Source organism: Ornithodoros turicata, chromosome 5 (genome assembly GCF_037126465.1).
Source record: "Ornithodoros turicata isolate Travis chromosome 5, ASM3712646v1, whole genome shotgun sequence".
Classification (NCBI taxonomy): Eukaryota; Metazoa; Arthropoda; class Arachnida; order Ixodida; family Argasidae; genus Ornithodoros; species Ornithodoros turicata.
The window spans coordinates 65865598-65893320 of record NC_088205.1 but is presented as its reverse complement, the minus strand read 5'-3'; the positions used below and the strand labels follow the sequence as shown (position 1 = coordinate 65893320).

At 44.8% G+C, this 27723-nt stretch overlaps 4 protein-coding genes across 8 annotated transcripts; all 4 read right to left on the bottom strand.

The window, feature by feature from the left end:
* Positions 1-146: 146 nt before the first annotated feature.
* Positions 147-17058, bottom strand: LOC135394604 (beta-alanine-activating enzyme-like). 5 transcript variants are annotated; one of them, XM_064625421.1, is made up of 16 exons: positions 16722-17058; positions 16526-16631; positions 15767-15984; positions 15495-15684; positions 15197-15426; positions 11830-11933; positions 9711-10088; positions 8287-8393; positions 7639-8096; positions 7110-7205; positions 5090-5235; positions 4828-4991; positions 4631-4756; positions 4412-4546; positions 1844-2129; positions 147-450 (listed from the first exon to the last, which is right to left on the bottom strand). In XM_064625421.1, exons 1-16 carry the CDS (start codon positions 16946-16948, stop codon positions 176-178), a joined length of 3246 nt encoding a protein of 1081 aa, XP_064481491.1. In that variant the 5' UTR covers positions 16949-17058; the 3' UTR covers positions 147-175. The 5 variants fall into 5 exon arrangements, with proteins under 5 accessions (XP_064481491.1, XP_064481492.1, XP_064481493.1 ...); XM_064625422.1 differs by lacking the exon at positions 7110-7205; XM_064625423.1 differs by lacking the exon at positions 7110-7205 and having other exon boundaries at positions 7693-8096.
* A 281-nt stretch (positions 17059-17339) lies between these two features.
* On the bottom strand, positions 17340-20967 carry LOC135394600 (uncharacterized). Its single transcript, XM_064625416.1, has one exon. The coding sequence runs from the start codon at positions 20965-20967 to the stop codon at positions 17668-17670; it is 3300 nt and encodes a 1099-aa protein (XP_064481486.1). The 3' UTR covers positions 17340-17667.
* Positions 20968-21039: 72 nt separating this feature from the next.
* On the bottom strand, positions 21040-22232 carry LOC135394603 (anaphase-promoting complex subunit 10-like). The gene is made up of 3 exons (XM_064625420.1): positions 21765-22232; positions 21409-21571; positions 21040-21325 (listed from the first exon to the last, which is right to left on the bottom strand). The coding sequence occupies exons 1-3, from the start codon at positions 21865-21867 to the stop codon at positions 21040-21042; spliced, it is 552 nt and encodes a 183-aa protein (XP_064481490.1). The 5' UTR covers positions 21868-22232.
* A 2046-nt stretch (positions 22233-24278) lies between these two features.
* On the bottom strand, positions 24279-27711 carry LOC135394602 (small ribosomal subunit protein eS1). The gene is made up of 6 exons (XM_064625418.1): positions 27602-27711; positions 27253-27356; positions 26434-26621; positions 25543-25751; positions 24507-24616; positions 24279-24449 (listed from the first exon to the last, which is right to left on the bottom strand). The coding sequence occupies exons 1-6, from the start codon at positions 27661-27663 to the stop codon at positions 24319-24321; spliced, it is 804 nt and encodes a 267-aa protein (XP_064481488.1). The 5' UTR covers positions 27664-27711; the 3' UTR covers positions 24279-24318.
* Positions 27712-27723: the final 12 nt, after the last annotated feature.

Sequence of the window (27723 nt, the reverse complement as noted above, 5' to 3'; positions counted from 1 at the left end):
AAATCGTTGGCCAAGGTACAGATCCGTATCAAGAAACAAGCTTGTTGGCCGATTATGTACCAAGGCCAGGTAGGCCAGCCTAGCTTGGCCCATAACCTTTGTTTGTTGCTTGGGTTGAGATATGGAACTAGCCTGCTACGTTTTGATACACTAATACGTTTTGATATGCTAGATATCATTTATTGAGTATTATTAAGGCTGCCCTATACTTTTCTGCCTCTGAGCTTGTCGCACATTGGCGAACTGCTACTAGCAGCAACATTGCTACGGTGGTGCCACTCAACCACTGATCGGCACGCCCGATTCGCTGCATGTTGTCACGGCACTTGTCTGCGATTTGATTTTCTCTGACTTCAGCTAATTTTCTCCAAATTCCTTGGCAATCCCCTGACTTTTCCAGTTGCGTCAAAAGTCGCCGACACTCCCCAGTTTTCCACGTTGGTAGACACCCTGCATCATACACGAAAAAGCGATGACATATGTGGTTATCGAAGGCCCATCACCTCCAGAAGCAGAAGTCCATGAGATGTGGTAAAGTCTAGCATGATGCCTATGTCGAGTGAATAAGTATACACAGTGCCCAAAAATAGACTGCATCGCTCTGCATATCATATAAAGTTATCTACGGGTTACTACGTAAAATACACATTCCAGTTGCAAGGCACCATGTTTGTTGCTTCAAAAGTGCTGTGTGGTTCTCTCATCTACTGCAGGTTAGCAAATAAATTGCCACCAGCAATTTGTTTAGTTTGTATGTTATTGAGGTATCTATGCAGGTTTGTTGTTAAAGGTCATGTATGGAAACTGCCAACAGGGTCACAGCCATCACATGATCAAACAGTTACTGCTCAACAGAACACTTTTTGCAAAGGTGAAAGCATTTTCTAGGTAACACACGCAATGTAACAGTGCTTCTGATAGGAAACGTTATTTGCAGGATAGGTGCCCATTTGCAACGACCATCAATATAACAATGAAGCTTCTTAATTGGTTATGAAGATGGTACATGTGGTCCATAATACATATCACCTACAACTGCATACTGCACAATGTAACAGTTGCTGCACCAGGCCATCATACAAGCCTACCCAGGAGGTTTTCTTCCAACACGATGGCAACATGTGGATGTGAATTCGAATTTGGAATGTGCGACCTTAGAGCTTGTGCAAATACCGGCAGCAGTTTTGGTTAGCCGCTGGCTGAACGTTGATGGGCAACCACATGTGCACGTGACATCCACGACACCCTCCCTTGTCAATAAACACGGATTCCATATTCAATGTCATTCAATCTGTACATGAAGGAACATGTTCCAACCATCCAATGTATATTTCCTGAAGCAATGGGAACTTTTATACAGGGTGGGTGCTATAAGAGGTCAGTCACATTTTCGCGCGTGACGCTATACCTACTTGACAGACAGACTTCCGCTGCCACACAGTGAATAATTTATGACAGAGAAACCTATGAAAAAATCGAGGTTACCAGACACTGCGTAACAAAGTAAATACAGCCACGCAAACTTTCGTCTTCATGTATTTGCTATGCGCTATACCGATGGATGGAGACGAAAGCTTGCATGCTCGTATTTATTTTGTTGCACAGTGCTTGGTAACCACAATTTTTTTCGTAGGTTTCTCTGGCATAAATTCTTTACTCTGAGGCAGAGGAAGTCTGAGCGTCAAGGCGGTATCGTGTCTTGTACGAAAATGTGACTGACCTTTTAGAGCACCCCACCGTGTATATAGCTTTATTTAACGATACTTTATACTATATACATAGTCATCTCTGCACCCTACGATGATATCCTTCTCGTAGACGATCGGAGATGAAAATATCTCACCGGGGAGATGATATGAAGCCAGCTTTGTACCTTCACGGCAATCCACGACATACACTGTACCTTCTGTGCTTGCAGTGACTACGACAGCACTTTCTCCACTTTTTTCAACACAGAATGCTGTGCAGTAGATCGGAGAATCGAAGCTCAAGGAGTGTACAACCGACCCGTCGCTTTCTTTGATCACATACAAGTGTTTGTCATGGCATCCAAATATGATGAAAGGCACAGGTTCTTGATGAAGCACTGGCGAGGAAAATATGGGGCCACCCAGTTGTGTTGTCCACAACTAGTGTAGAGTTAAAATGAAAATCAGTTACAGAGGTCACAGTTATTACACCATAGCGACTGTTCATTTCACTCTATTATAGCGTGTCAAGTATAGCATATGAATGAACCTGAAATTTTTTAACAATGTTGCCATGCACCGAGGAAAGTACGAGGGGCGTTCAAGTCAAACCGGGACTTTTCATTTTTCGCAAAAGTAAAATGACCTTACAGTCGAGAAATTAGTTTTATTTTTCCACGTAATCTCCAGCTGCACTAATGCACTTGTCCCAGCGTTTCACGAGGGCTTGGATGCCAACAGCGTAGAAATCCTTACCGGCGCGTAGCAGCCATGGTCGGACCGCATTCTTGACTTCGTCGTCGCAGCTGGGCCCCCAAGGAACGCCTTCTGTGGCCCGAAGAGATGGAAATCGCTGGTGGCGAGGTCTGGACTGTAAGGGGGATGTGGCAGCAACTCCCAGCCAATTTCCTATAAGGTGCGTGTCGTAAGATGTGCGGTATGCGGGCGTGCATTGTCCTGTAGGAGGAGGACTCCTTTGGTGATGAGACCCGGCCGATTTTGCTTCAGCGCCTTATGCACACCCCTGAGAATCTGGCAGTAATATGCACTATTGATCGCACTATATGCACTATTGATATAGAGACATGTTATCCGTCGGTTCTCGAGGATCAGGCGCTCCACAAGTTGGATGTTCTCAGGAACTCTGACACTGGGCTCTGAGCTGCCCCGGCCGGGGTCGTCCTGCGCTGATGTCCAGCCGTCTCAGAACCGTTTGCACCACTCAAACGCTTTGTTGCAGCTAAGTGTATCGTGGCCATACTGAGCCTGAGGTCTTCTGTGAATTTCAGATGACTTTACGCCTTAATTCACGAGAAACTTCATGGCAATTTGCTGTTTGATGTGCACGCTCACCTCGTCGGCCATCTTGTCCAGCACGTGTCTTCTGTTTAGCACAAACTTTGGACCACCACATGGTGAACGTGGAGGCCTGTCGCGTGTGAAAATGACGAAAAAGAAGTAGCGCAAGTCATTTGTACAGCCAGGAGACAGAAAGTCCCGGTTTGACTTGAACACCCCTCATACTAACTAAACGTGGTGTATTCATCCAGAAACCTTTTACCGCCCTGTATGACTGTCTGTGATGAATGGTGTCTATTAGGAAAATTCTGTTTCCCACCAGTAATTTGCTGGCTTCATGCAGGCTCTCCTCATCACAAAAAAGAGACGACCCCTGAGATTTTCAATACACTGGTGACCTTGTACCCCATATACAGTCAAACTCCTTTATAGTGAACACCTTTTTAACAAAAATACCACTACAGCAAATTTTTTTGCGGTCCCGCTGGAGCCCTATAGCTCCAATAATGGACATCCTTTTTAACGAAAATACCTTTACTGCAAATTTTTTTTGCTGTCCCCTGAGTTTCGTTGTAAAGGAGTTTGACTGTAGCATGAATAGACGACTGGCTGGCCGTTTGCAAACAATCTACATCACAACACCAGATGGCGCAACCCGTCATTGTCAAAAGAAGCCACGTGTGTTGGCAGATGCCGATCGCATGCGTTGTTTTGATGGTTGTTTCCGATGATGGATGCCACTGCGCGAAGGAGACACGAAGGAAAACCTCATGTGCGAGGCAGATACTACCAGGGTGTCGAACCGAACCCGAACCGTTATTTTTGCCAGAACCAAACCCGAACCGATAATTTCATGACACTGTTGGACCCGAACCGGAACAGAACCGTAAAAAATAATAGCGGTAACCGGTTCGCAACAAAACAGTTCGGACATAAAAGAAGTCAGCATAAGAGTTCAAGTGCCTCTCAATCCCCAAACGAGGACACATTGGTTTTCTCTATATCACGCATTTTGAAAATTTTCACCTAGGAGTCAAATGAGGACATATCATAAGTATGCTTTCGTAGTCTTTTTTAACACGTTGAAGCGCAGTTGTCCATGTGCGCGCCACGGCGTCTGCTCTTATGAGAGGACGAAAGAGGCAGAAAGATCTTTGGGGGTCTGGGCAGGGATTTTCCCGGTACACCCCAATAATCTCACAACACACCCGAAAGTACGTGCCAAACAGGCCAAGGTAACACCAAAATAAGCAAACATGCCCTAAAAAGACAGCAGATATGGAAAGTCCTGCGCAAATCCCAGTGTTCTGGAAAATCCCCGTGACGGAGACATAATTTTGACGGCCCGACATGATTCTCATTACCCGCTTTCAATCTAGAGCCTTTAATGAAGGGAAGAAAGGACAAGCATACTGAGCTCTCACCAGGCATCCACTTGTGTGGTCAAGAAGACTAGCTGTTCCTCCAACACAGCACACACAGACCCCTCTGGTCAGAACCAAGGGTGATGAAAAGATGGGCTTGGATAAAGTGTGACACCACAGTGTATTGCCAGTGTCCTGCAGAACGTATATACAAAGTTCAAATTAAGGCTCTCTTGTTTTTCCCAGGAGGCACCGGGGGGACGTAAAAATAATACGCACGGGGCAGAGTGAAGAAATACGTCCATCTAGAGTAGCCGCGTATACACAGTAGGGCTTGTAGCTGACTGTAGGGGAGGCGAAAACACTTCCTTCCGATATCTGTTTTTTCCACTGCAAGTTCCCGGTCTGAAAGTTGAAGAAGGATTGCGGCACTGCATTGGCACATGGAATATGGCTGCACAGTGCAATATTCCAACCTCAAAATCTATGCAGTAGATATGTTTGTCGTGTGACCCGCATAGAAGGGCATTATTTGTCTTATTTAGTGCCGTGGAGCTCTTGACCTCTCCTCCTGTTTGATACTTCCAGTGCAGATGTCCACTGTCACTTCTGAGGCTGTAAATATGGTAATCGTGGCAACCTGAGGAAGAAAGGCGCTTACACTTAGGACAACAGTTAGAGGTTACTATAAAAGCACGTCACTGATGCATTTACAGTAACCTCCTTTAAGAAGCTCACCAACTGCGACATATTTCCCAGACACAGAGATGCATGCAGATGATTCTATTCGATTTGGAAGATAAGTATCCCAGAAGCTGACTCCACGAGTGTGAACTGCAGAAAACTTTCCATAATGTGAACCGATGAACATGACAGTGTCTCCTCTGAAATGAAACATTCGCCCGTACCGTAAAAAGCGAGTGAAATTAAGTACGGTGCACCAATTGAGAAGTCAGTCACAGCACAATCTGGCATATGTAGAAACAGGACATGTATACGTAGGAAGGAACCGGGACAATTTTTGCATTGTGAGTTCTTTCATTTTTTCTGCTGTGTTATGATAGCATGTGTATTTTGTGTAGTATTTTGTATTGCTGATTATTGATAGTGTGTGTAATGTGTGCTATGGGTGCAAAAATGTTCCAAAAGCCAGGATTCATAACGAAGTTAAGTCAGTGTATAGCGTTTTTTGTATTCGTGTGCTATGGGGGACTGCACAACAGGGCATGCACCCACAGTCCCGTTTGTTATTCATTTGTTTCTTAGTATGCACTTCCAAATAAGGAATTCTTCTGTAATGCAGCAGCTACATTAGATAAAGTCTTAACAAAAACAGACTTTCATACACAATCACCACCCACCCGCAACAAATAACACGGATACTATGCTTAGACCCTTGTGCATTTGTTCCCAAATGGGGGGGAAAGGTAGTGTATTATGTTAGAAGCTGAAAAACAGGCATAAATTCTGGTGATATCGTGTGAAAGGGCAGATTTTAGAGTGGAAATGAAGAAAGTTGAAAAGTAGTAGTACACATGAGATGGCAAGAAGCAGCATGGTATAAAGTATCTAGTGTTCACTAGGGCTGTGCAAATAGTAATTTTAAAACCAAAGCAAATACTTGTATACTTGAAATACTCAAAGTAAGTATGAAACAAATTGGTATGTTACTGAATACTGTATGTGAAGCAAATAAGCTATGTAACCGAACCAATCACATACATATCTTCGCACGAAACGGTGCCTAAGTTACAAGATATATCAATTTATTAATGAAAATGTAAACCATCTAATTGTAGCCGGTCTAGCTGCCGACGTATAACCACCTGACGTTAAGGCCTCATACTTTGCTTGTAACTTCTGTTCTTCATGTATCTTAAAGGTGAGCTTTGTATATCTGACCGTAAATACCACCAGAGTTCGAGATAACTCGTTACAAGTAACTCATTACTGTAACTAAGTTCCTTTTTTTGGTAACTTGTAACTTAACTCGGTACTTTTGCGCCGTGGTCACTTTCAGAGGAACTCGTTCCTTTTTCAGGTAACTTTGCCAAATTAACTTCAGTTAAGTTCCAATTTACTTTTAACTCTCTTTTCACTCACGTCCACATATTTTCTTGCTTTCTCTCCGGTTCCTACATGGCATTTTTTGCCATAAAACGTGATATTCAATCAATGACAGTATTTTGTTCAGGAAGTAAGAACCGCTGCCATTGAAACGAAGCTGAACCATTGTGCGCCCACAGGGAGTAAGATGCAAAGCATTCGAGTAGACCTCTACCAGAGAAACGTCATCATGACAATGATAGACAGACTGAAACCGAAACAAATCAGAAGGAGGGCTGGGTTCCACGAACGGGTACTTGTTCGCTGTCTCTTATTGAAAGAAATGTAGGACCGAGGGTCGCGTCCCTTTAAGGGACTGTGTCGTAATCCCCTCAAGAACGTGGCTTTCGGGCGCGACCTTGTTCACCTCTAGCTTCGAGCTTAGTTCAATTCTACCAAATTTTGGTGCTGTCGAACACTATGACGTCCTTTGTTTACAAACAGGGAAAGGTCTACTGTTGGACATAAACGAAAATGATCTAAGCGTGTTGCACTCCTCCGCAGACAACTCAAGGTCTAACTCAACTGCTCACGCGCGCTGCACCTGCGTAATTCTATTTTGTGTCCGAAGTAACTCAGTAACTGCGAGTTACATTTCATGCTGAAGAACTTCGTTAATAACTTAGTTACATTTTGCACACAGTAACTTAACTTGTAACGAGTTCTTTTTGACGGGTAACTTCTCGATCTATGAATACCACCACTACAAATGTGCGACCATTGAGATCCGTGTACTGCACGCATTCTCCTGCAAATACATATGGTGCTTGCTTTAGTACGTCGCTGAATGTATAACACAAAAAATATAACATGCATTTCCAAGCACACTGATTAACAAATGAATACAGTAAAAGTAACCTAGCACTTCACCAAAATTGTTTTTGACAATGAAGCCACACATGTGTGCGTGAAATTCTCAGAAATTTCTCAGTGTGTTAGGAGAACGGAATTTATCATGCACAACAATTTTAGGCAGCCCAGTTAGCTAAAATATAAATGTTATATTTGTTACGTTTTCCATAACAAGATTAATTTGATGGGGAAGCCAACAATTTTTCCTTGGACGCGACATAACCTAGTGCTATATGATATACTTGTTCTTTGCTGCGCCACCAGCACTCTTGTCGGTGTGTCAGCAACCCATGTCTACATAACAAGCAAGACGAGGTGAGACAGCTCACCCTTTGTAATCCACTAGCAGAGGTGATGCGTCCACACATTTCAACAAATCGTACCTCCAGTTGATGCTCAATCCTGCACGTGCAATACTAGTATCTTCTTCTCTGATGTTTGAATGGCACGACTTCTCACATCCACACTGTACCCATTCATCAAACCGCGAAACATAGGAGAAACAAGGTGATGTCTTGACAAGATGGTTACAGTGTGCCTCAAGCGCTGCTTCTTGCTTCCTCTTCCTCGAATTCTCCGTACGGAACGGTGGACTGTCACGGCAAGTTGTGCTCTCAATATAAGCGAGGACATCGGAGAACGTCTCATTGAGAATAGTTTCCAATAGCAGTGGCAAGGAACATCCAGCAGCAAGTTCCACTTCTTGAGAAATGTTCACCGCATTTATGGAGTTTCCACCACTTAAAATAAAATTGCTCTCTGGGGCAACTTCCCGGTCTGTTGTTTCCTGCACAAATTAATGCCCAAGGTACAGCCTATTTGCTAGTGCATAATACATGATTCATGAAGTGGAAAGGTGTTCTTATATTTCTTAAATCTAGCATTCCCTTTTGCCTTCCAAACTGACTGGTTTCTTGACAATAGTTTCTGCACTGAAAGCCAAGATGTAAGCCAAACCAAGAAAGTAAGATGTTCACCTTCCAGAGCTTTTCAAGAAGCACCTTTGGATCGACACTTGTGCTGCTCCCTGAATTTTCTTGCATCTTCTCTGCGAGCCTTACAAGGGCTCTGTAATTTACCTTGCCTACAGGTACAAAACACAGTACTATATGTTATGATAAGCGACAGCTAACAAAATGAAAGCTGGATTAAGAGAAGGGGGTGCTCATTGGGGATGCAGCCCTGGGCATTACAACTGTAGAGCATGTTACCCACGAGCCAGTGAAAACTTGCGTTGAGCAAACAAACGATTTTGAATAAATTTTTCATCTTTCCAAGAAAAGAATGGTGACGGGCAGTAATAAGGCTTGGCTTTCCGTGCAGGCTTTTACTGCGTTATCTAAAGCTCGGGCCCTCCCACCCCCTTTTCTTCTTTCATCCAGCACCTCCCTTAGTTAAAAGTGCCACTATGGACTAAATGTCGTACCTACGTGTCTCGCATCATGTCCACACACTACGTGTATTCTCCCAAAGTATTGTTTCTCCGTGTGATGCCGAATTATCATAGAATTACTTTCTAGTTTTTAGAATCATGGCGTCATGGAGTGCACTTGACATATCTGCCAAGTGGATTTCTGCCCCCTCACCACAGCTGCTGGCAGTCTTCCAGCATGGAGTGGAGAGCAGAGAAGCACGCTGTTGCTAGGAGATAGGTGCCAGAGCTCTCCGTGGTGCCACTTACTCTAGGAGAATCTGAAACCATGGAGTTTTGGGGGCTCTTTCGAAAAATTTCGTCAAAGCACGTAATGTGCACTGACAAGCATTTATAGTTTGCATACTGAATCTTTGAGTGAGGTTGATTTACAATATGAAATAAAACATACAGGGTGTTTCACCTAACATGTTAAAAAAATCGTATTAAAAAATCTACTTCTCTGAAAATAATGGTATCAACGTTATTTATCTTGGGGGAGCTTCTGCCGTGAATTAAATCAATTTTAAGTTATGAGAAATTCAATTTTCTGAATTGAACTCCAAAATTTGCTAAGCCAACATCACTCTTTTTTTTTGTTGCCAGAAACAGAAAGTGCACGTCGGGTTTACCCGATTCCATTTCAAGATACATTCCCTAATGGCAATGGTAAAAGTTGCGACAAATGTTGTTTCGAGGCTCGCAAATCATCAGCTGAGCTCAAAACGACGGTTTTCACAATTTTTTTCTGCTATTACAGAAAGGAATACACAAAATTCAATTTCTCGCAACTTGCAATTGATAAGAGTGTTCAGAAGTCAAAAGTTCCCCGGAGATCAATAGCGTTGGGCCCCATAATTTTCAAAGAAGTGTATGTTTTTTTTCATACAATTTTTTAACACGCTAGGTGAAACACCCTGTATATAATCTTTGTTGTCCATAGTGGCACTTTGAGGACCAGTAAATGATAAAATTCAGCTGCTGTACTACCATGTCTGCTCATTGGAAATACAGACACGAGATGCACACTGTATGGACAGCGGCACTCTTGCTTCAAGACATCGTCAATCTTCTTCATCTTTCCCCTGTCTTCCTCGTGAGGGAGTAGAACAAACACCAGGAGCTGTGCTCTGTTGCTCACAAAATGACAGTAGCAGTCTTGTAACATCAATGTCCTTTTTAGCACCTCTTCCAAGTAGCTGGGATTTATTTTCTTGCCATTGTATTTGATCATACGATCTCGGCGTCCCACATAGGTCAGTGTTCCGCCAGGAGACTGGCACACAATGTCTCCAGTGTTTCTCATATGGCATGCATCAAGCTGTTCTGGTGTCTCAAGATCGATTAAGCATCTTCTTTGCGTTCCACCTAGAAAGAAATAATTTTCGTGAAATACCAAAAGCTATCGACCATATCATTAAGCATGGCAAGTACGAGAATGCATTACTCAACACACCGAGGCCCTATTCACTCCTGCCTCTGTACAAGTGCACAAGCTCGAGTCAAACAATTACGTCATGGATCACGTCAATTACATGATACGGTCTTGCTCATATGGGTAGAACCACAAGCAATTCATTGCGATATATCTTGTATAGTGCTGAAAGTTTACGTTGTTTGCAGATGGAAAAAGCGGGTTCTGACCTAAGTGATGTGGGGGATGAATACGCTATGCAAGTAGGTTGTCTGTCTGAATAGCTCCTCAGTTTCCCTCTTTTCCCTATTGCCCGTGGATAAGGCCCCCGGTTTTCTGCTGCGGCAAATTCAAAATTCCGCAATTTTCCACGGCAATGAGTCAACGGCTGCTTGAAAACGGGGAACACTTTATTTTCTTGGATAATGTGGGAACAAAATTTTTTTTGTCAAATTACAGATTCAAAGCACTGTTGTGGCTCAGCATTACATGATATTTTGTGTTCTCCTCTGACAGAGAATGCAGTCTGTCACCTACAATCATTTTATACCTGCTGAAAGATCCTTCAGCATCTACAGAGTTTATAGGAATACAAATGAAATACAATGACAAATACTTGATCGCAATAGACGCTAAATTCGGGGCAAGCACCCTCATTCCGTTCCAAAACCCAATTATGTTGAAGGCTTGAGGAAGTGGGCTGATCTGCCTAGACACTGATGGAACTAAGTCACGGTCCGCAGACTTCAGGACCTTGGCTGTCTGCAGATAAAGTAGCCATTCTGCCAGGAGGTTTGTACCTTCTGTTTCTATGGCTGGAATGTTCTTGAATTCGGTGAGTTCATGTGACAAAGACTTGACCTATAGTGGGTCCAAGGCCCTCATACAAAGTACGTACTTTGATCGGGTCACGCGTGGAGCACTGTTGCCAACATAAGTTCTGTCAGTTCCCTGGGGTCATGTGTACCTTGGAGCAGTCGGCAGCGTGCGCAGTACATGCGTTTATCTGACGGTCTTTTGCGTGAGCGCACAACACTGCTCCTGCGATGCTGCACATCACAGTATAACCGTCCCCATCGCGCCAATCGCGTCCTTCGACACAATCAGATTTCTGTGAACTTCCGTGCAAAACGAAGGATTCCACGAGATTTCGCAGAATCACAGAAAACTGGGGGGCCTTACCCATGGAGCCCCTCGCTGGTCTCTCTCCCAAATAAGGGGACAATTTTTCAATGTGTGAGGTGCACACGGTTTCTACTGTGGACTCGTGCCAAGTCTGCGAATATGCCCTTATTGGTGCCTTGTGAGTGGACAGATACTGTCACATGGTTTCTCCAAGCTTTGTCCTCTCCCCTGCGCAGAGACAAACTGTCGTAGCGTATTCCTGTCATCAACCATGCGCTTCAAATGATCTTATAGGTAGTGTACGCATCATGCCGTCCTTGACTGTCAGAAAAATCCTGGATCTGTCCGTGGTTCACAGTAGTCAAGACTGTTGCAACTGTGGAAATGGCTCGTCCACTGGTTGACTTTGCTGCAGAAAAAATTACCCCCAGAAAACAACGAAAAAATTCCATGCTGGTCCATCTGTTGAGGATCCACTGTGGCCACTTCCAATGTAATTGGGGATTGACTACATTAATGAGTGGGGCACAGCTCATACCGTTCAGAGAATGAAGAATGAAACTACATTACCTACAAACAGTGTGCCTAGGCCTTCGTTAATGGCATCCCCATTCTCACTCCGGACTTCAAGCACCGTTCCCTCCAGTGGTCTGCCTAAAGGAACAGGTTCAGTGCTGCATAACGCAGCACATGTAAGTTTGTCTATATTCACTGACAGAGGCAGAATCTAACTTTGCAGCATTAGCGCACAGCCTCCACACAAGGTGCGGGTACTAATTTAAAAATGTCTGTCTTCGAAAAAGCCAGAGAGCGGCTGGAATTGAACCGTGCACCTCTCGATTGCCGCTCGAGTTCTTAGGCACTTCGAGGATTGTGTTGTGTTTGCGTATTTCAGCCACAGAACTCTAACTTTCCATGCATTGTTTTACAGTTGAGGGTGTTTACCAAGTTGTAGCCTTCATATTCCCTGACTTTTCCAGGTTTTCACCGACTATTTCAAGCGAATCTTTTACCAAAACAAAAGGGAACTTGGTGCCTGCTCCTGCGCTTTGATACACATCACTTAGAAATAGAGCCTGAAGTTTTAGGGTTTTATCCGATTCTTCCCCGAATTTGCACCCCGAATTGAAGGTTCACCCTTTAGGGTGAAACCCGATTTTTACCCGGCAAATTCCCTTCACTGGGATGTCTGTAGGAATGCATTAACTTACTTGTTTGGCAGCAAATGCAGTTACATCACCATTTGTACCAAACCATTACAGTTAGTTTGAGCAACTGAGCCCGATTTCTCCCCAAATTTAGCATACCGGGAGTTTTTTCACCCGAATTCGCATGAATTTAGTGCACATGTTTATTTACCCGATTTTTACCCCCCGAATTTAGAAAGAAATATTTCCCGAAAACTTCAGGCTCTACTTATAAAGCAGATTATACAGGGTGCTTGCTCTAATGTGTCCAGAAATTTTATTTAAAGCGAGCGATAAAAGAGAAACGAGCGCTACTTTTCAGCTACTTGACTAAGAAACAGGTGCTACTAGTGAAGCAGTACCTGCTTCTTACTCAAGTAGCAGAAAAGTACCACTTGCTCTTCTTTTATCGCTTGCTTTAAATATTTCTCTGGACACAATAGAGCAAACACCCTGTATATTGAATAATATGGACCATTTACAGAATTCAAACAAACAGGATACAAATATATGGCTCTCCTTACTGTGTAAGAAAACCAATTTCTTTCCCCTGCAGCAGGGAGACCTTGTACTGTGCCTCATTTATGACCTTTTTTTTTTTTCTTCTTCTTCTTAAAGGTCACTTATTAGTGAGGCATGTGTTATTTTCCTGCCTCTGAGCTTGTCATATTGGAGAACAGTTACTCGCGACAACGCTGCTGTAGCATGGCCGCTCGACCACACTGATCGACCTTCGCAATTCGCTGTGTATCGTCATGGCACTTGCCTGTGATTCTCCCTGACTTCGTCTGCTCTTTGGCACCTTCCCTGACAATCCCCCGATTTTTCCTGAAGCATCAAAATTCCCTGACAATTCCCTGTTTTCCAGATTTTCCAGCTTTGTATAGACACTCTGAAGGTTGTTCCTAGCGTAGGTCAAAGCTGTCTCGAGGTGCTTTCGTGCGTTTTTTAGACTGGCAGGGGTGCCAAATTCTCACAGCCTGATCTAAGGCAGCATGCGATCGCTTGGCACTTAAGGAAAAGTCATGCAGAAGAGACTAGAGATGCAAAAAATTTTGAACAACGAGAAAAAAAAAAAAAGAAGGGAAAGAAGGGAAAAAATTATAAACAAACATTTTATTGGTTTAGCACACAAATATCAAACATAGCAATTTTGGGTCGAGCTAACCACTAGCGCAAGCCTTGACCAGAACTAGCAAGCACGTACACTGTTGGGTATGTGGAGATGCAAAATGCCCCGTAATTTTGACTTAGTGAAATGGAAGAATGGCTTTCTCAGATTTCTTTTGAGGACAAATTAAAAAGAAAAGGTTATTCATTGTTCGGTGACTAAGGTTTATAAGAGTGCAATCGTTCACCATATAACTAGAAAGTCGAATACATTTTATTTGGTCTAACTCAAAAATGCGAAATGCAGGGACACAACAGACCAACTCATGTTATAAGAACAAGTGCAATAGCTAGAACGACTGAACAGGTCATTTTGGCCTCTTATATGCATGATATCTAGGGAGTGACTTTTTCTGGTTAAATGCCTTTCTCAGTTGGGGGGGGGGGGGGGGGGGGAATCGGGTGCTATTTTTAAATCTGTAATTCGGGGAGAAATTGGCCGATAACTGTGGCTTTTTTGTGTTATCGGGTGTTTTTGTTTCTCCTGTTGTCTATGAAGTCCTTTCCTAATCTCCATTTTTATTTTTCCTTTTTTTTATGGTGACCTATCAGTGCCTGATAGCATAGACAGTGCTGACACACATGGGTGTATTTCTGGGAACGTACAACTCGAGTTGCTGGAGGTTGCCGGCTGACAGCAACTCCAAAGTTGCTTATAGTTGCTGGAAAAAGTTGCCCCGTGTGAACGCTGCCTAAGTGACCCATTCTTACATGTGTTACACGTGGCGACCTTTGTTCGGCTCCAGTGGAAACGTCACTTGAGGACTTCATAGTGAATGGAATTCGGCGAGAAATCGGGTTTAACCCGAATTGGTCGGAGGTCACTTCGGGGGGATGCAATAACCGGGCGGAATCGGGTTTAACCCGAAAAAGTCACTCCCTATAATTATATTTTTAGCAAGTACATAGTTGTTACTGATGAAGCCAGTTGCACGATTTTGGATGGCTTCGAATCCGTAGATGAGACAAGCAAACATTTCCTCCGCTTCCCACCAGGGGACTTCTTCTTCACTAGCTGTGAAGTTGTACCACTGAGGACAAGCATAGACGCCTGCACCATCCGCGGATGGAAGCGGATATCCGCAAGATACTCGCGGATTCGGATGAAAATTTAGCACTTTCTGCGATGTGCGGGTCGGATGCGGATATACCGCGTGCTGTCATTTTTCCACCAGCAATTTATTTGTACTGCACGCCGACAGCGAGCGCATGCTCGGGTTCACTTTTGACCATGCACGGCGCCAAGACGGGAGAGGAGGCATTCTGGCAACTCGAACCGCGCGAGCACCGACGAGGTAGTGTTCCACACGTTCCAGAAGTCTCTCCATATCGCTTTTGTTGAAATGTTTACCTTTGCTTGTGTGTCATCACTGAGTCGTTCCATGACAGCATGGAGGCATCCGAAATTATACCAAACATGCTTCCGGCGGTCTTTACGCGTCTTTCGAAACGTGCGGATTTTGCGGATCGGGTGCGGATGGTGCGTTTTGCTCAGCGGATCGGATGCGGTAACGTGTGCGCGGATGCGGATGCCAAAAATCTCATCCGTGCAGGGCTCTAGACAAGCACACCAGTCTTACCTTCTGCTCTCAACATCTATGCGACTGCAGGTTGCCCAACAAGAAACTTCTGTAATCCCGTAGACGTTGTAGAACTCAGTTTCATTTCCGTTTTCTTTCCACTCATGTAGTAATTGGGAAGTAGGACAAGCTTCTCCCCCAAAGACCAGAACCCTCAGGTTTGAGTTCCTTGCTAACAAGGCACTCGTCACTAAGGGTCTGCTCAGCCTTAAAAAGAAGCTCGGAGTTACCTGCAACATAATTATGAACAATTTTTAGAGGCGTGTCAGCTTGCAAATCCAGTTTTGCTGGAACAAACCTGCATGACAGACACCGCATTAGATACGAGGAGCGACGAGATCAATCTCGGATTCATTTTCACACTGTCCAAAGTCATGAACAGCGTAGCTCCGGAACCCAGTGCCAAAAACATTTCAACAATGCATGGATCAAACGTGAGTGGTGCTGCTTGAAATATGACGTCTTTCGAAGACACATTCAGCAGCTCCCTAAGTGGGATAGATTTACGTGTTACAAACATCAATTGTATACGCACCGAGAATGTGGTGACGAGTGATTATTGTTATTCACCTCAAGTGATTGATATTTGGTAGAATGCATTCATGAGGCACTCTCACAACTTTTGGTCGCCCTGTTGTTCCTGATGTCTTCATGACGTAGGCAATGTCCACGCCAGTAGAACTGTTTGCAAGCATCGTGGGATCTCTCTCTTTGATGTACTTTGCCAGTACGGATGTGTTGTCCCAAAGACAGTCTATGACCTGCCAGTGACTCTGGTCCAAGACAGTCTTCGAAAAAGTGAAGGAAATTAACTGAGACATTACAACAACAGATAGTGACGTAGAGCGCCATCATGAAAAGCACAGAGAAACACGGGGTGTGGACAAAGGCTCATTGGGGGCGAACAAAACTCATTGTTTTACTTGCTTCTTCTTTCGCAACTGCATTTTTTTTTTTCATTCTTAGGGAATAATAAAAATCATTAGGACAGGTCAATATATATATTTTTTAAATCCTGTGTTGGTGCCGCGAAGCAACTGCGGCTATGAGAGGCATACAGATGTAGACAAATGGAGAGAGGATAGCAGAAAAAAAGTGAGGGACAGGTCAATCAAAATCTCATTTTTTGAGTTGGCTGAGGAGGAAAAGTGACGTTTGGCACTTGTCAAAACTGATCAAGGTTAGGTCAGGAGAGCCTTTTACATATTTCACAGAATTTTGAGGATTTTTATGACCATGAAAGTAAATGTTTCATTTTCAGAAGAGTCCGGCGTTGCGGTGAGCTTTTGTCCCAGACCCGAGAAACACACATGATACGAAAACGAATACCTCAAACAGTTGCTTATCTCCAGCAAGGATATTCACTGGATGAGTAAACTGGTATTCTGCATCTTCGATATCCAAGAACATGAAAGCACATTTTGCTCGAAGTGTTCTACAGAAAGAAAAGGATCCGGAAAAAAGTTTTATAGGAACGTACATGCCCATGCAAACTCTGAGAAAGAAGCGGCACGCAATAACATACCCGATAATAAGCGCCGGAGCAAAAGCAGTTGGCCTACACAGGCAAGCAACTACGGAGTTTGAGCACCCATGAGACTGGATTTTGTGCGCTATTTTTCTAGAGATGTCATCTAGGTTTCCGTATGTAAGACTAGAACGATGTTTCCCAACATCATAGACTACGGCAACTTTGTCCTTGAGCTTGCCACACAAGCTGTCGAAGTCGCTTTGAAGCAGCAATTTGGTCATGATTCCACATTTAAACTCAACATTTTTACTAAATCCACGTACTCAAAGTAAGTCAGAGAACAGTACGCGGTCCAGACACAGGCGACCAAGTTTCGCGGTTCGCCTCCATGTTCCACAGTCCATACAACACGCCATCTATGATCCCCGCTGGATTTGGAGAAAAAGCAAAATTTATAAATAGTTTGAAACATGAAATACATACCTTCAACTATGTCATGGAAACCCTGGAGAACGTGCCCCTAATCACTTTTCCATCCTTCGTATAGACATATAGCAAAACATCGCAACACATGAAGTTTCTGGTTCCTGTTTTGAGGGATTGCAGTATCCACTCTAGCTTGCATGCTAGCTTGCAAAGAATCGTACCCACCTTCCACCATAAAGCCATGAAAACAATGCTTATCAATTTATTTTCCACATAGTTGTACAACGTAATGTAACAGCAAGTTCCTTGTTGTACAAACTCCAACCTTGGATTCAAATACTTAAATTGTGAGAAACTTTGCATATTGTAGCTAGCCAAGAACAAGAAAGCATAAAAACCACAAGCTTTTTCAATGTATTCGCACCCAATGGTGCTGGGTGTCCAAGAACATATTGCTCAGACAGGTCCACACAGCACGTGTGGCACCTTTAAACACGTTGGAGTATAACCATAATGCCAACAAAAAAAAACTATCTTCAATTGCCACATAATCACAGTAAACATCAGACAAATCTCAGGACTTTTTTTGTGTAAGTAGTTCCATTAGTTTTGTTTGGAGTCCATGCACAGGAGCAGCAACAGCACCATTTACACCTGGACGCCTGTCACCCATCTCTTTCGATGCAGTTCTCAAACGTAGCTGGCACTGCACTCTCACTTGTTCAAGGAGCTCTCTCGTGCACTCAATTTTCCTCTCCAAGAAACTCAAGTCATTCTTATGACTAGGGTCACCGGCATACACCTTCATCCGCAGCTCTTTCCTCTCCTCCTGCAGGATGGACAACTTATGCTCTAATTTTTGCTGATGTTCCTCGCGTTCCTCCTCGTCGGTCGATTCGTCCGAGAGGTACACTTCGTCGCAGAGAATGTCCTCTACCTCCCTCCGGATGCCCCTCAACGGATGGCTGAACAGATTTAACAAGTCCGGCAAGTTCTGCAGTTTGTACAGCGTAATGGACTCGTCAGATATGTCGCTGCACTGCTCACGAGTGATGTCGACAAACAGAGCCGGATCCTCGGATTGCGACACGACCTTGACATTGAAGGCGATCTGCTTCTCCAGGAGCATCTTCTCTATGGCCGTCGGCGGCCAGTGGAACAGCTCGGAAACATTTCTTCCGGTGACGTACCGTACACCTTTCCACGTTATGATGTCCAACTGGGCGCCCTCTCGCAGATAGTGCGGCTTAATGACCCAGCTCGAAATTTGCGCAGGTTGTCTGGGGTTCACCTCTTCCGCGTACCCATCGTCGACGAGCACGTCAGCTATGGAACGTTCCCTGTCGTCGACCTTCCATAGCTTCACCCCAAAATCTTCGCCGTTCCACTCCTCCACCTTACACTGCAGGTCGGCGTCTCTCGTCAGGTTCAAGAAATGCTGTTTGGCATCGTCGGACCAGGTGCTCGAGCCACGTGGCTTGATCCCGGTGAGTCTCACTTTGATACCCTGCGTGGGGAGCTCCATGAACCTGGGATCGATGCGCCGCAGCTGGTCCGTGGACACCTGGTCGCAGGTGCCGAAATCCACGTACAAAATATTCACCTTCGTTACTGCTCGAGAGAGTACCTGCGCGCGGTGCCACTGCGGTTCACCGTTGATCACGTATGTGGCGGCGCACGAGACGTCGGCCCTTATGTCTTCACGGTTCAACTTGTGACGTTGGGGTGGCGCCCTGTCGTAAAATTGGTTCATATCTTTCATGAGTTTCGCCAGCGCGTCCGTAGTGTTCTCTCCGTTTATGAGGATGTAAAATGCGCCAGGACTGTACACTTCGCCGAGCCTGGCGGAAAACTCTTGAGTCGTCGGTAACGTTTGTCGGCAATACGTGCTCAACTCTTCCTCCGTCGTGACAGACTCGGCCGAGGATGGGCTGCGACGGTTTTCTTCCCGCTTTTGCACGTTCCTTGAGCTCGCCGTAGTGAGCTTGAGCAGACACTTTCGATTATTCAGAGTGATGGCTGTAACGGAAGGATCGCTGCTGACGACAGCAAGAGTGAGCTTTGTCGGGTTACAGCCATCTTTGGTAAAGTAAGGGTGGGGGCCGTATTCTGCTTTGTAAACCTTAGGAAGCTCCTGCACTAAGATTCCCTCGGGGTGCTTCTGTAGTATCTTTTCTATGCCTAGCGCTACATCAGCGGGAAGACCGGATGAATTTTCCTCCGCGCTACAGTCCTGCGTTTGTACCGGCTCTACCAACTTCACTATGAATTCACCCCCTGCAATAGAGCTGACGGAAACCATCGCAATGCGGTCAATAATTTCTATAATCAGATCCTTTGGGCTCCACTCTCGGCTGCTGAAGTAATTGTGCTGACCGATTTCTTCCTCGTAGAGTTTCTGCAACAGCTTCACATTCAAGCCATCCGGATGGCTCTTCAGCAGGCTTGTAACTCCTGCTATGACATCCGCTGGCATGCTCACGTGGGCAGTTTCCTCACTCTGTGCACCACTCTGGGGTTCAGTTCCATATTTGTTCATGCTTTGGTTATCTATATTCTGTTGCAGATGGGACACTCCTGAAAAGGACCTTGGCACGTACGGTGGGGCAGCAGCATTCAACTGAGCATTGATGGAAGTTGTCATGCTGGCACTGTTGAACATCATGGGCGGTCCCACCATGGGATGTGTCATACCTCCTCCATATGGCACTTGTGGGGGAACAAACGGCGGTCCTGGCACTGGCAACATCGGCGCATAAATTCCACATGGAACAGGTTGCACTGCCGATGTCGAATAATAAAGAACACTCTGGCTGAGAGAGGTCGCCGCTCCTTGTGAATAACTGTATTGAGGAACCCTCTGGACAGGCAGCTGCAAAGATTTTGTGACCGGCACCGGCACCCGAGGAAAATCAAAAGACAGGCAAGCGGGTCTCGCGGATGCACGAACTTTCTCAACCCAGTTCTCTCCCGTCCCACACACAATCGGGGACTCTACACGCGAGCCGTGAGATGCGTCTTCTGGGGGAGCTACCTCGCCAGTAGTGCTAGTAGAACGTGTCACAGAGAACCCTGAATTTCTTTCTCGTGTACTATCAGCTTTTCCTTCTTCGAAAACGTGTGTGCCGTTCTCTGCCGAAGGAACCTGTACGCAGTCCTTGGCAGGATGTCTCTGTACCGCCGCGCTGTCCTTTAATACTGCCTCTGCTTGGGCATCCCAAGAATTCAAAACGGATGTCTCGCACGCCACTTTACCGTCTCCACCTGGGTGACCAAGCTCTTCCTTAACACTTTGTGCGGCGGACGGGGAGTCAACTGCAGCGCTCCATACACCATAAGGCGGGTTACGACAGTCCCCCGCTGCGCAATTCGTTTCGTCGTCCCAGTTTTCAACGTCGGAATCTCTGGAGTTATTAATGGAAGATGTACTGCTAAATGCCTGATGGGTATAACCGCCATTTACAATGTTGCCTTGGGACTTTTTTGCGTGAAAGGTATCGACGATGTTTCTCGGACGCTTTACAACCAATGGCCGAGAAATAGGTCGTGGAGGGCGGCGGACCGGAGGCCTGGGAGACCCACGCTTCGAAGGGGTGGACTTCTGTGTGCGAACGAGCTTGTCAATATGCTGAATGTCTTTTGTGATGGCAGGAGATAAGAAAACCATGTTTGGGCCGTGTGCCGTTACTCTCACAGTGTCTTTAAGGTTCTCCAGAAACTCTTGTACATTCTTGTAACCAAACTGTCGAAATGGAAGGTCTTGCCCCTCACTCTCGCGGTAGTCTCGAAGGAAAGCTTGCAGTGGCACTTCTTTCTTGCTGACGACGAGCAGTGATCGTATCACTGTCTTCACAGTGTCCAAGTCTTCATCCATGTCCGTTTGCTTTAGTGCAAGGTTCTTCAATTTTTTTCGAAAGCACACGAAGCACACTAAACAGTAACAAATTCAGCGGATGCAGCTGAAGGCTCGACACTCAGGGCTGGTGAAAACAAGACCGGGAATGGGACAGACGCTGGCATGCTGAACAGGAGAGTGAACCTTGATTTGCCTCAAATGAGTGTCACGACCGTTTTGGTGGTTTGAGAGGATGGCAATCTGGATGAAGAACGTGCGGATCGGTCGACCCTGTGCATCTTCAGTTGAAATGTGCACCCATCCAGTAGGCTCATTGAGGTCTACAGCTTCTAGCTCCTGGAGGTCATGGAAGCTGCTGCCAACTCTTACAGAAACCCTGAGGGTAAAAAAAAATAAAAGATGTCACGGTCATTTTCTTCATGACTAGAAAGACAGCATAAACAATAGGTGGAGTACTACCTGTTTGGTGTGTAGCTTTCATCCAGTTTGTAGTCGGCATAGATCCAAATCCCTTGAATACAAGTCTTGCGTCGGAACTGGATATTTACTAAATGTGGCTGTGGTCCGTCCGATTGCCAGTAGGTGTCGAGACAGTTGTCTCTCAGCTGGTCCACACCAAATCCTGTATTTAGACAGAGCACATTCTTCAACACCCTCGGTCAAAGTGCCATGATTGTTTACAGAGTATCTCATGGATATGCTAACAACTGCACGGCTAACCACACCATATAGGGAGAAAATTACTGGCGCACACGCAGCATGACTAACACGGGTGTTCAGCTGCACTTGAACGTGCATTCGCGATTCCCACATACCTGGCTTACAAGACGACAGCGACCACACAGCTTGAACGCCAACTTCACGTACTCTCCCTTCTCTCTCTAGACGCAAGGGGTCCCTTTCATCAACTGTATTCATAATCACGCGACATAAATAAGGTGGATGAAATAAAACTTCCTTGTTCTTTGCTGAATTAATTCAGTACCAAGTGGATGGCACAACGCTTGCACAGCATGTTGCACAGAGACACAGAGAAAACAGAACCGAACGACTGTGGCGCCGCCAACACCGCACTGAGCGGCGGGAATCACAAAGTGGGGAAAATAAGCAAAAACTTCGACTTCGGCCTGAATATACAAACATATGCACAAAACAGTGGCGTAGCCACGGGTTTGGGGGGAGCTTTAAACACAGCCCCAAAATCGTATTTTTGGTTGTGCAGTTGGGAGAAGGAAATGAGGGTGAAATAAAATCCTCCGCCTCGTGTAAGGTTCTCACAGCAGCAGATAGAACATAGAACTACATAGACTACTAACTAAACTAGCTGAACTAAAATACTTTCTGGCTACCTATGCCACTGATGCACGGCTCTGCTGATACTGGTACAGGGTGTGTGCCACACCACAACACAACCCCGACAACCCCACACGGCAGCCCCCTCCCCCCACCGCGGAACCGCCACTGTGTGTCGCTTGCAGTCCTCATATCCCCATTGAGCAGCGGACCAAATGAAAAATCAAAACCGTTAGTGGGCACCATGTTTCTCTATCAGCATTCTCGATCAGACACCAGTCTGATTTGTAACCATATTCCTTATTCGTCTCAAGGAACGTACTTATCTCCCCCCCCCCCCCAAGTTTTCTCACATTCACTTCACTAGTACAAATGGTGCAACACATGAACAAGACTACAACCTGTTCCAAGAGCAAGCTTGATCTCTGGAGCTGCCCCGATATCTATGTCCATGGGGTATGGTGGAGTCGCTCCACAGCCTAGGAAGCCGGTTTCGTAATCCATTACTGAAACCTTGAGACGGGGGAAAACCAGACATGACAGAGACAAGATCTCAAACACAGCTGGAGCTCAGTCTTGAGGTGGTGCTTAGTACTTTGTATTCACCCGTGCCTTTATAACATCATACTGTGCCATGTGTTCAGTACTGTGGTCTTTCCAAGTTTCACCCGGAGTAACAGTAATGCCAATCGGGTGTACAAGCTGGTTTTCCTGCATAAAACAAGGCTCTAACCATACTGTTATCTATGTCGGTGGGAGATATATATAGTCATACATGGAGGTGGCCCTGAAACACTCACAAATATGGACAGCTCATAACTTCAGTAACACGAGAGAGCTGATATTCTGATGCGATGACAACAACGAAAGATGGAAACCACTGAAAAGGTTAGCCAGCTGTAGGACTTCCATCGTTAATTTCTTAGGCAATTTGAGGCTTTGTGTGTATTTGTCTTATGTTGTTCCAGCCTCAGAACATCAGTTCTCTCATGTTCAACAGTTGCCGCTTTCGTCGATCCCGTCATACGATTGTCTGTATGAGTGAGAGAAATGTAAGAGAGAGAGAGAGTGTGTGGCTGATGTGTCCCTTCAGATGACATGCCCTTGGAAGTCGCTGGCGAGGTGTATTAGCTTAGCTCAGTTCGTTGAGCCCTGAACCGACAATCCAGAAGATGTGGGTTCGTGTCCTACAGCTGGCTTTTCAGTGACTTCCATCTTTCATTGTTAATTTCTTCAGTAACACGCTATAGCTACCTCACTAGACGTTATATCATATCAGCCCTTTGGTGGGATGTCAAATCTTACACTCATGCAGGTTGTTGCAGTGACGCAGCTACTTCAAAAATGGGGAATGGAAGAACTTTTAAAACATTTGCAAATCACCTGCACAGGAGACATGAGCTAGGTTATGTTGTCCATACAAAATGTAGTGCTGCAGGCAGTGAAATGAACGCACTATACCACACACAACAGAAGTATCTTGTGACAGCCAGTTATGTGTGAAGAAATCTTTAGAAATTTATACTTGACAATACCTCGCACTTCATGGTAGAAAAGTTAACGCGAGTTAGGTGCAGATCCTCCATGATCTTAAAGTACCGTGGACTGCCATATTAATTTTGCAAAATGCTGCACAGTATTGGCGGCAGAGCGTCGAACCCAAATGTCTTTCGGTTTATTTCGGGTTCAATACTGGTTCAACTCCGGAGTTCACATACATCAGTTCAATTACCTGGTTCTAATATACTACAAAATTCTAGGTAGCCACTAAAACCGGTAAGTTTTTTAAACGGTTCAGTTCCAGCTAAAAATAACGGTTAATTCTGGTTTCGGTTCGACGGTTTGATAGGCGGCACATCACCCTACAATGATTGATGTCTGCCCTATAAAACACACAATCAAAATGTGCAACAGGTTTGTCGTATCAGCGTACAAGATGCCACCACCAAGCACCCATAAAACCATGCTTCGCCAAGTGTCAACGTCAACCATCTCCGACACTGCACAACGAAACACTACGCTACGCCATGAGCTGGTACATGTGCCAAGCTTATGTTTTATTGAACGGCTCTGTACCTAGACAGTGTCAAGCACCGGAGGCTCATAGCCTTCGGGCCTGTCGACCTTGACACCTTCCTCTCCTGTTGGTGCAGACGCTACGCCACCCTTGCTGGTCCCTTCTCCGTGCAGTTCCAAGAGCTTGGCCACTGGAAACAATAACCGTACGTTAACCCTGACGACACGCTACCTGGTGAGTAACTTACATTCAAACTTTGGCTTCTTGAGCACCTTCACCTTGCGGATAAGCACGTCATGCAGTGGGTAAATGCGTTGGCAGCTCTTTTCAATGTCCTTGCCAATGCTCTCGGGAATGCTGCCAAAATAAGTGCCAGTGACAATAAGCTATATGGGTCACGATATAGTGCAAAATGTGGACTCAAGTATATTATGTCAGCAGCACGAAAAACATAAAAGTGACATATGAAACTTAAAAAGATGAAATGCCAACAACAAAATTTTGCTTTTGTTAGCTATATATATTATATGTGCTTCTAGAGCATGAAAATTACTATAGTAGCTGTACACTGTGTACATGCATACAACATTGTTTGCAATATTTGAACACAATTTCTGAAATTGGGACACATCTGTGTGAAAGAAGCAACAACAGCAGTCTGTGTGGTTGAGTGAGGATGCGTTAAAAGTTTGTACACAAAACATTCATTTCAGTGTGGTGACTACTGCTTTGTCGTTGAAGTGGCTGGTCAGGTGTTAGAAGAAAGCGTGTGTTTTCAAAGACCAAATCTATGGACATTTTGATGCACTCGAAATTGCATTGCCACTGATCCTCAGCTGCATGAAGGTTAGAATTTTAAATATTTGATTCCGAAAGGAAATAAAACACACAATCATTCACACTGATATTAAAAAAATTCAAATATTCATACAGCTCTAGGCTCTAACTTCATCACCTTAAAAAAAAAGAGAGAGAAAGAGTTGATTCTAGGCTCTAATTATAATACAAAGAAGCATCCACAAGAAACTATCAACTATCACAATGTGTGTCAACTTGTCAACTATCACAACAGCATCAATATACCATCACAAAGAATATAACAGAGACATGATCTGTTCCTGCTTTGAATGGAAAGCCAGCACAGCAGATGAAACTGGCCTGTGGTGAACAGGAATCTATGCTTTCGCACGTCTTTAGAACCACCAAAAGCATGTAAGCTTAAGGCGGAGGGTTAGTGTGCATTGTCTACGCATTTTAACGGAGCTAGCTGCAAGAGGACTTACAGCTTGTTGACGACCTCCTTGAGGTCTGAGGTGGACACCTCACGAACCATCATCTCAGTCATCTTCTTGCGGATCTGGCGCACCTGGTTATGCTGGGCATAACAGGTCTTCTTCACCTGGTTGGAGCACTTTTTGGTGAAGCCAATGCAGAACATACGGAGCAGGTAGCCGTCTGTCGTTCGCACATCGACCGTTGCCTCAATGAGAGTCTGACGCGAGAAAGAAGAGCTTGTCAACACACACACCATGACAGAAGCACCAAGTGTGCATCAACTTCAAATTTTGGGCATTGAAGTGTACCACAATGTTAGGTTCTATACTGCACATACAACTGAATATTATAGCTTTTTCATACCCAGCAATGTTTGCAAAAAGTACAGTTGATCATTTTGTTCACCAGCTTGTCGATTCTCGCAACAGGCTATAAACCTTATTGACTCCTGTTAAACTCACACACACAAAAAAGAAAAGAAACTTGTGCAGGATCAACATACACTCACAATGAATGTCAGAGAAAATCTGTTCCTGCTTTCAATGGAAAGCCAGCACAGCAGATGAAACTGGCCTGTGGTGAACAGGAATCTATGTTGTTGCACATCTTTAGAACCACCAAAAGCATGTAAGCTTAAGGCAGAGGGTTTGGGTGCGTTGAGTGTACACATAACGAAAATACAGCCAATTCTGTAAAACCTTGCAGAAGGGTATGAGAACATTACTACATGGCGATGACCATGCAGAACTGGGGTGATGACTAAAGGAAAGTCTAATGTTATGAAGTCAATAATGTTATGGCAGGAAGGGTCCATTACATTATGCTAAGGACATAAAATGACAGTAATGCAGGTGTTTTGGAGGGGCTTTTTCTATTACTTTACAGGCATGTGTACATACCTGCCATTTCTTAACCATGGAGCGAAGCTTGTCTGTTGTCAGGTCCATGCCGTGGAAGTTGGTGAGGACATTGCGCCCCTGGACTTCTTCCGCAATAAGGCGGAACTTGCGGAAAGCATCTTCTCCATTCTGGAGGTCAGCTTGTGACACCTCAAACACACGGCCCTTCAACCCTTCGGAAGCAATTTCTGAAAAGTAACAAACAGGGCAACAACAGAGTGAAAACTATGATATGAAATAACATTTGCACACAAATTATGACACAGGCACAGATTCAACATGTACCAGCTGTTTTCTCTAACATGAGCTGAAATGTACAACTCTGCACCAATTGCCACAGGCGTTCGAACTTGTAGACCAGATGGGAAACACTGCTAGGCTGTTAGTTGGTAGTTTATCATCCAAAGCACCTTACACGAGCGATGCAGCAAAGAAAATCAAAGGTCAGCCACTGCACCATTTTTGCCTTCATGAGGTAACCTGTTAGCACATAGATTGCACAGGCAGTTTATGGCACCGTCCAGAAATGAATGCTTCTCTCAGCAGTCTGAGGTTTGCAGATAGTTTGAGGTACTGCTGGCCGTGCAGGGCAGTTTGTGAGCCTCCAAACAATGCAACATCGTGGGTTATGTGTACAGCTTAAGCGTTTGCCAATAGTTAGATCCTAGCACACGGGAACGTTTTTAGCGCATATTGAAAGGTCTCAACCACCAGGGGCGTGAGGGCATACAGTGCAGGCCCAGACATGCAGCTTTCAACATTATTACGTCAGTTGTTTAAAAAAAACTGAGTACGTAACGTATTTTGCTGACCACTTACTTGTTCCCTGCGTCCTGTTAACGAAGGTCTTGCCGATATTTCGTACACTGTACATGGATGGAGCCTTGACATCGTACCAGTCCTTGCGAGTGAAGGGGTCAACACTACGGAGAAAAATCAACAATTCTCCTTACTACCGAAACCATACTGATCGCATCTAATCATGAACACGATACATGAGTCAATGCGCTAAAGCAACACGAAGAGAAACGGCACCGATGCTAGCAGCCACACCACCGTGAACGATCGTGTTTAATCGTTGACGAATCAATTTAGTTTTGAACAAACTCCTAGCACAGGTGCATCAGGAATGATATCGCTTCAAAATGAGATATTTATTTGTACTTACATCTTCTTCTTGACTCCCTTTTTGCCACCTTTAGATAAACCCTTATTTTTACCGACAGCCATCGCTGCAAAATTTAGGATCAAAAAGACCGGAAAAAATGAATTTACTCTCGAACTCGGCGC